The sequence below is a fragment of the Pundamilia nyererei genome, unplaced genomic scaffold (genome assembly GCF_000239375.1).
Source record: "Pundamilia nyererei isolate P.nyererei 1_Seehausen unplaced genomic scaffold, PunNye1.0 scaffold00118, whole genome shotgun sequence".
Classification (NCBI taxonomy): domain Eukaryota; kingdom Metazoa; phylum Chordata; class Actinopteri; order Cichliformes; family Cichlidae; genus Pundamilia; species Pundamilia nyererei.
The window spans coordinates 947,266-956,264 of record NW_005187519.1 but is presented as its reverse complement, the minus strand read 5'-3'; the positions used below and the strand labels follow the sequence as shown (position 1 = coordinate 956,264).

Sequence of the window (8,999 nt, the reverse complement as noted above, 5' to 3'; positions counted from 1 at the left end):
ACAACGCTGTTGTCACCCCCCACCTCCTAAAAAAAACCAACTCCTCCTTCTCCGTGCAAACCCCCACCCCAGCCTCCCGGCCCTCTCTTCCCCCCCTGAGGAAAGATCCACCTTCAGAGAGGCAGCAGAGCAGCCGTCTCCCTGAACACATGTTAAACGTCCTGTAAGCCCGAGGAAGAGGAGGAGGGAGGCAGTCACAGAGAGAGAGAGGGAGAGGGAGGCTCGGAGACAGACAGCATGAGAGAGAAAGAGATAGAAGCGGAGACAGACTGAGGAGAGAAATATTCGGAGGAAAGATAAAGCCGGGAGGTGGGGTGGTGGGCGGCAGATCGGAGGCACAAAACACTCGGTGTGTTTGTGCGTGTGTGTAAAGAGGAGCCTCGGAGCGCTGAGGGAAGCGTGCATGTAGCAGGAAGGGAGAAGGGAAAGCGGTGTATCGGGAGAAGTCGGTGCACGCCGGCAGAGTGAGGGAGGCAGCAGAGTAGGGGAAAAAGGAGGGGGTGGGGGGTGGGAAGCAAGGACTTTGAGAGCGAGGAAGAGGGAAAGGCAGTCCGGGGCAGAGCCGGCAGCGCTCTGTTTGTGGATGTAAACTTTGTCATCTGCGGGATCAGTCGGACAGCAGCTGCGGAGCAGGAGGAAAGCGTGCCAGTGGATTACCATGCGTGTCCTCTGAATGCACCAGGATGCTGCGTCTCCACGAGGGTAAGGAGCGAGCCGGCGTCAGCCGCTCATGACATGGCAAAAAAAGAAAGAAAGAAACCTTGTTTTCTTGTAAGATTTGATTGTGACTGAAGTACGCTTGGCTTGTTTGGGGATTTAAGATGTGCATCACATGCATGCCGGCAGATTCACTGTTACCTCGTTTAGGCTTCCTTACTTTGTCCCGAGCTGCAATATTTCCAAGTAATGCCCCAGAGGGGGACATGTTTCATATAGAAGGACTGCACACATGTGCGATTTGCACTGATTTGCGAGGGGAATTGCATGTTCTGTTGCTAGTGGCAACAGCATGGGGTCAGGGGTGCTGCATAGAAAAAACAACCCACTTTGTTTCTGACTGATAACACCAGGAAACAGACAAAGTGGAGGTTAAAGAAGCCCGGCTTTGCAGGGATTTGTATGTGCAGGAATGCATAGGCTTCAATTCTTTCCTTATACACTCACTCTCTCTGTCTCGCTTGCTCAGGCAGATTAAGATTTCCTATCCAGCCCACTAATCCCACACTGAAATGAGCTGAACTGGTTGAGGTGGTGGACAATAATATGGAATATTATGTATATATAGTCTTTCCCAGTGATGTGCCGTTAAGACCTGCAGTGTCAAAGTCACGGCAGGTCAGTAGGGGGGGGGGGGGGGGTGTCTTCCCTTATAAGCAGCCTAATTTGCAGCAGACAGATAGATGCTCAGTGCTTGGTGCCTGCAGCCATCGCAGGGATGCCGGAGCGGCTTTATGTTTTTGGGCTGACTTTGTTATCTCTATAAACAGAACTGCTGGGGAATAGAGAAATGAGAGCATGGGAGAGCATGGGAGGTATCATCACTCTCTTGCTGGTGTTGTCAAAGCGCCAGAGAGAAATGCCATTCTGTCTTTTTTTGAGTTAAAGAGAGCTTTTTTTTTGCCCTGGGAACTGGTGCTTCCCATCACAAGAGCAAAAAATAGCATCTGGCATGGAGTGGATGCTTTACAGCTGGGAATGCCAATGAATGTAGGCAATCTATGTGAAGGGTAACAAACAGCAGATTAAAAGGTGTTAACTTAAAGCACATTACGGTTGCAGCAGTACCCCAGTATATGAGGCACTTAGGTATATACTGAGGTATTCAGCAGCGAGCGGCCAAACAAAGCCCTAAAATCTCAGCTTCACACTTGACCCGGATTCCCCCGACACACACACACACACACACACACACACACACACACACACACACACACACACACACACACACACACACACACACCATGTTATCTGCTATTTGTTTATGATTTCTTTTGCACCAGCACGTTCCTGACGCCCAGTTTCCACCGCAAAAAAGGTAGCACCAGTATTGCAGACGTCAGAAGCACCTACGCGAACCAACCTTGATTTATTTACCCCTAAATCCTGCTGCTGGCTGGTTCTCAGAAGGCCACCAAGAAGAAGTTATTGGAAAGGATGGAAAAGGAGACAAATTGAGGGTGGACATGTGTCAGCTGTTTGGTCTGGTTTCAGTTTAGAGCGTTTATCGGGGAGCACAGGAGCAGTCATTGATATCAACCCCACCGACCACGGGGGAGACAGATGTGTTGCCACAGTGGGCAGTTTGAGCCTGTTGCCCTCTCTGAAACCTACCTGGGGATTACTGGATAAGAGGATTGCCAAGTGGAGGGATTTGATTTTATAGAATTAAAACTGTAATTCTCTCCATCCCAGCCATGCCACAGTGCAACCATTATTATCATCCGCCCCCCGTTTGCCCCCGGTGCCACACTCTTTTATGACACACTTACTTCATTACTGCATCGTGTGTCCTACATTTAGCCAGCTTTGATTTAACGGTCAAAAGGAGTTCATCACGTGCTGGTGGAAGTTTTGCCATCAGTTTGTTGGTTGGAGTAAACAGTGAGTGCTGCAGTGGTTTGGATGCTGGATGCTGAGCCTAAAGGACCCACATAAGCCTTCCTGGAACGTGACAACCATCCCCACTGAAGGGGAAAACAGTCAACCCTACAATATGCTGGAGAAGCATGTTAGAGTTTGCTATATTTGAGGATTATTTGCATAGTTAGCTGTGAAAAAAATCTATGGTTTCTTTGCCCTGTTTGTAGTGCAGCAGTAGTCCCACCACACTGCAGATTTTGGGCTGTTTTCCAGTTTTTTGCTAGCAGATTGAAAAGGACTGATGCACCTTTACAGCTTCACATGTGGGCAGAATTTATTTGATTTCTGTAAACAGATCAACAAAGTGTACCACAGATGCCAAAAACAGACAACTTTTAACCAGGAAACTGAGTCTTGAGTCCTGTGTGGGCCTATTTTTCAGTTTGGGGTGTTTTCAGAGGCTATTACTGTTTATTCATAGAAGAAAATGATGGTTTGGGTTAAAATAAAGTATTTGTTGCTTAAGTGAACTTGATGCATCTACTACAACAGCCTTCAGCTGCAGGTCAAATATCTGGATTCCTCAAAATCTTCAAGAACCTCAAAGAAGTCCAGCAGCTTTCATACCAAGCACTTTTGACCACTTTGACCTGGCACTTCTTCGCAGCACCACCAGAGGTTGTTTGCATCTTGAACACATTTTCATGTCACGTTGACAGCTTATGAAACAGCCTACGGGATTGCTGTTGGAGGACAGTCTTGACAGATGACATAACCTGAGTGTTTACTTGTCAAACAAAGGCTGAGAAAAGACGACTGTATTTTCTTTCCACCAGTCTGCCTCACTCTCACTCCTGTGCATCCGATTTTCCCAACTTTTCCTCCTCCCCTTTGGTCTCCTCCCCGTATGTGGCGCTCTGTATTCGGTGACCCTCAGCTACCACTCTGGGCTCAGGTCAAACAGAATTACTGAGGAATGTCCCTCTGTTCAATGGCTGGCCCAGTGGGCCTCAGCATGGGGGCACTTCCCCTTCATTGACAGCCAGAGGACTTTCATTTTAAAGGAGGGAGGGGGTTGAGGGCTCCTTCCAGACAAACTTTCCCATATAATTCCCAGAGTCTTTGCAGCGCTGATCGGCACCGTGGAGCCGTAAGCCAGTTTAATGATGTATACGTGTGAGGCACATTTCAGGATCTTGCCCACTTGAGTCTTGTTGAGACACTCTGCTTCTGTGACTGCAGGCCATCCAGCTCAATTAAGGCTGCTTTGAATGCATTCCTCCCCCCCTATCCCCCTCAAACTGCACATAGGATCCCTAAAAACAGTATGCAGAGCTCCGTCAGGCTAATACAAACCTGTTTTTGCCAATACATCATCTGAAAAAAAAAAAAAAAGCTTGGTAAAGAATCCTGACATTTTGCGACGCAGCTATTTTTTTGGATGCATGCATCCACAACACATTTAATTCCAACTGAAGTCTCATGCTTTGGATGTTAACAAGTTGGAAATGCAGAACAATTGGATTATCAGATGTCTTTTTTTCTTTTTCTATCCTCCTCTGTCTCCCCGTTGGCTCAAGTTAGAGCAATGTCACTCGGGAAAAATATAAAGTTTAATGGTCTGACACAATTTATAACCAATAAAAGGCTTTTATTTGCTAGCTATCAATGGTCTATTGCATGAGCTGACTGTTTTGCCTGGAGACAAAGCATTGCCCAGACACCCTCGCTGACTGTTAAGTGATGTCATTAGAGCTGGAGGATTTTTGTGGTTTCTAAACAGATGAACTTGCTCCATTTGAGTTCAAAAAGGTGCGAAAACTTCTGGGTTGGGGTTTTTTTTTTGCATTTAAACTGCCTGTTTTCCAGTCAAAACTGGCTTAAAATATTGCCTCTGTACAGAAAGCATCTTGGCTTGCAAATTTTTTCCTTTGTAAGAGCTTTTATTGATAAGTCTTAGTGTTGGAAGGGGGGGGGGAGCAAATCCCCAAATTGGATTTGTTTTTTAGGTCATAGCACTGCATGCCAACAGTTTACAAGATAATATGGTGTTGTCCTTGTTTACTTTACACATGCTGACACACTTTCACAGTGCGTGCATGCACCTCACAAGTTTTCTTGCTCAAAGCGGTCTAAGCCTGATTTGCCAGCGCTCCCACTTGTTTCATATTTCTCTCCTCGTCACGGTGACGCTTTCAACGGAGCGAGCCGTTCATGAGGTTGGAAAAGGGGGTCAGTGTCGTATTTGAGGTTGCACGGGGGCGGGGAATGTCAACAAACTTCAGCTCCCCTCTATCTTGGCTGTAAATCGTCGGATAATAGTGAGAGAAACATGCGGGACCGTGTCCAGAGGCTGAAGGTGTTGGCGCAGCTGGAAAGGAAATGGAGAGAGGCTGCTGGAGAAGCTCACCTTTTGAAGCTGTAAAACTCTTTTCCAAACACTTCTCTTGTTGTATTTTAGCCGTTTGGTGACAGTCTTTACTTAGAGTGAATTACGGCAGCGTGCAGATGCTTTTAACTGCTTGGTTACCAACATGCCAGAGGGCAAGAACAGGAGCGCTATGGCAATTTTGTGAACACGTAAAAGAGAATTACTGGGACCAGACATACTTAAAGATGGAAGCTACAGTGCAAAGTGACTCTAAGTAAAGCGATGCAACTAAATGCATGAAAAACTGCCTGCAGCACACATGGAGAATAGTTATATTAATGCCATGGCTTTTGCAACAGCTGCCCAGGAACACTGAGGACACATATGTGTGCCCGCAGAGGTGGATTGCAGTAGAGATGGCTGACCCTTGGCTCAAATGCGTCTTGTTTGCAGCACCTTTGTCTTTATTGTATATGCAGTGGCCGTTTGTCCGCTTCTGTAAAGGGCTACTGTTTGCCTGCTTCTCTGAAAACGATGTGTTGACAGCTGTTGTAAAATACCCTGTAGCCTCTGCATGGTCTCCATGAGTCAGCAGAACCTTCTAGCATTGTAGTACAGTAGTACACATGAGTCTCTGTTCCCCAATTACCTCAATGCAGGCTAGCCGGGGTGTGAAATACAGAACAATGGATGAAATGTGTGACTTGGTTATATGTATGTGGGTGCATTTATAGCACTGAACATGCAAAAAGTGCTACATTAGCATTTGCATCTTCTGGCAGTAATGCACTGTTCAGGGTTACTGGACTTTTAAAGCTGAGAAGCCTGTGTGGAAAGGCTCACTGGAGTGGTGTTATTAAAACCTTCTGATGGTAATTTGAACATGTTCGTGCGTCTTTCAGAAAAACATCCTTAATGTTTATATTAATCTGAAGTCTTCTGAAAATGTTGCTTTGTGCCTAAATGTGCACCATGCTCACTTTTCAATTGAAGATGTAATACTACTGAGTTTTAGTGACCTTTACTTGTCACTTTCAACAAAGTACATCTCACAGTAGCCATGTGCAAAACTATAGCTACCTGCTACTGTGAGATCTACTTTCCATCCATCCATTTTCTTAACATCCAGTTCATGGGTCACAGGGGAGCCTACCTCAGCTGTCATGGAGTGAGAGGTGCGGTTCCCTGTTGTCACCCCGTTACGCTCCAACCACGTATGTATATGTTGCATGTAGTTTGGCCTAGATCATAATTGCTTTTTTAAGACTTTCTTACAATAATTTGAGAACAAACGAAGGGTTCACGGAGATATTTTTTGGCATCTAACGTGATCAAATAAGCAGATGTTTGAACAAGCTTCTGTATCTGCCAAAATAATGTCCTTTTCGGACTCCTTTCTATTACTATCTCATTCCAAACATGTCTCTATCATGTCTAAAGGAGCACTTTAGGCACCTTGCCATGAACGTGATAAGGGGAGTAAGTTAGTTCTATGAACCAGAAACTTCAATCAGCTTTTGAAAGCTGAAATGGCTCATTGGAGGAGGATTTTGAGACTTTTGACTTCAATAATTTGAGTGAAAACTGACTGGAAGTGAAAACTTTCCAGCAATGAAACAAGTTGTTCCTTTCTGTTAATATGATGGCATCTCATCCTATGACTTACTTAGACTTAGTTCCTCCTACGCCGGGCGGCGCATCGGGCAGCTAGTGATCTCCATCGATGTCGGTCAGCAGCGACTGCTTCAGCTTCGTCGCAGGCAATGTCGACAGTTCTCAGATCATCCATGAATGTTCGACGCCATGTGGTCTTTGGTCGGCCTTGCTTTCACTTGCCAGTGCGTGGACGCCATGTCATGGCAATCTTAGCTGGGCGATGAGGGGGTAGGCGTAAAATATGGCCCGCAAAGCGGAAGCGCCTTTCTGCAACAACATCGGCTAATGGGCGGGTGCCTGCTCTTCGTAGGACCTCCTCATTTGTTATTCGGTCCCGGTAGGAAATTCTCAGGATTCACCGCAGGCCACGTTGTTGAAGCACGTTCAGGTGTTGAATAATTGCACTTGTTGAGCGCCAGGTTTCACTAGCATAAAGTGCAGTAGGGAAGACGATAGAGTTCAGTAGTCTGATCTTGACCCTTACATTCAGGGAGGTCGAGTTCCAAATAGGTTGGAGACGTCGCAGGACACCAACTGCCTTCCCTAATCTGGCGTCGACATCCCGATCAGAGACCCCATCATTCGAGATGATGCTGCCAAGATATGTAAAATTCTCCACCTCTTCAGCACGTTGTTGGTTGATCATGACAGGAATGCGGGCACGTGGATAGCCAACTCGGAGTACCTTGGTTTTTTTGACGATGATTCTTAATACAACTTTCGTCGCCTCCCTCTGCAGGGCCGCGGTCAACTTTTGGAGGTCTTCCTGAGTCGAGCCCAGCAGGGCGATGTCATCTGCGAAGTCCAAGTCAGTGAGATTACGCGCTTCGTGCCAGGGCACACCGATGCCAGCTTGGTCAACTGATCGTCACATGATGAAGTCAATTACCAACAGGAAGAGGAAAGGGGATAGCACGCATCCTTGTCGGATGCCAGTATTGATCTTGAAGAAATCTGTGCAGCCGTCATCCGTCCGGACGCAGCAACGGGAGTTGGAGTAGAGACAACGAAAGGCATCTAAAAACTGCTGAGGGACTCCATAGTGGCGTAGGATAGCCCATAGAGTCAGCCGGTGGACGCTGTCAAAAGCCTTCTCAAAGGCAATGAAATTACTAGAAATCTTCCTTTGGTATTCCAATGTTCGTTCAATGATCATGCGGAGGGTGAAGATTTGCTCGATGCATGACCGGCCCCCCGCAACCCAGCCTGCTCTTCTCGCAATCGTTCGTTCACTGCGTGTTGTAGCCGATTCAAAAGAGCGAGGCAAAACACTTTCCCGGGTACCGACAGCAACGTGATGCCCCGCCAGTTGTTACAGTCACCCAAATCACCTTTTCTCATCCTATGAACGTTTAATGAATACAAGGTATATGTTTGTAGTCTTAAAGATGTCTTAAAGTATTTAAAGAACAATTTACGTAATAGGACCTATGTCTGAATGACAGTGTCACTTTATCAGACCGATGAAGGCATCAGCAGTACACATACCTACATGTCTAAAAGGATGGAAAAACATTTGAGAGTCTTGTAAAAACTCGATGTTGATGGAAAGACTATCACAGTAACTGATCAGGTTCAGCTTCATAGCAGATTGCTCAGCATCATCTCATTTTCCACCCAGGTCACCTGTAAATACCAGACAAAGACATCAGCATGCCTCAAAAGAAACACTTATTAGAAGATCAAACAGCGCCTAAAATCCTCCCACACGTCGCCCTCTTAGTGTCACAAATATTTCTGTAGCTTTCCAACACAAACCCACCCATTTCATACCACTTCGGTCAGGTGAGGAAGTAAAATAGCCAACTTAGTCTCTTGATTGTCGTCACTCTTCACCACATCGCCAATTTTTCAATTCATTTCATCCTGCTTCTGTCTATGATAGCAGGCTTTTATTGCTGCCTTTAAGCGTGGCGTCTTGGCACACGCTGAGACATTCTTGGCCTCTAGACACAGTTGGGCTTCATCTCAAGCGTACAGAGCCTGTATAGATCTGCAGAGATGTTTTGTGTTCATCTCTGGAGAAATATAATAATTTCTCAGGGACGAAAAAATAAAAAACTGGTTTTGTTTATCTTGTCCGAATCCATTTCACAAAAAACAGGAGAACTCCTATATCATGAGGTAATTGCAGTCTTTTGTGAAATGTGCCTCACTTAAACTCAATTATGTGTCAGAGGGTGCGACATAAGTTAGACAGCCATCACTGGGGAAAATTTTAAGCAAACACAAGATTACAACCTGTTGGAGTGTGAGTATGTGGCTGGGAATGCTTTTTGATAAGCTCTGTTTTCCTTCTCTTGCCCCATTTCCACATATCCCCTCAACTGTGTTTGCTAAGGTACAGCAACAGCACCTTTCCAGTTTGGAGTCATCTCTCATTTATGAATTG

General features: G+C 46.0%; 1 protein-coding gene across 4 annotated transcripts in view; it reads left to right on the top strand.

The window, feature by feature from the left end:
• LOC102212933 (nck-associated protein 5-like) overlaps positions 1–8,999 on the top strand; it is a 179,164-nt gene that overhangs the window by 72,597 nt on the left and 97,568 nt on the right. The window contains exon 1 of one of the 4 annotated variants that reach the window (XM_005742239.1): positions 288–702. The exons of 2 other annotated variants lie outside the window; for them this stretch is intronic. In XM_005742239.1, the coding sequence (XP_005742296.1) occupies positions 674–702 (29 nt within the window). In that variant the 5' untranslated portion in view covers positions 288–673. Of the gene's footprint in view, positions 1–287; positions 703–7,948; positions 7,974–8,999 lie in introns of those variants that run through there. One more of the 4 variants, XM_005742240.1, reaches the window with a different exon arrangement.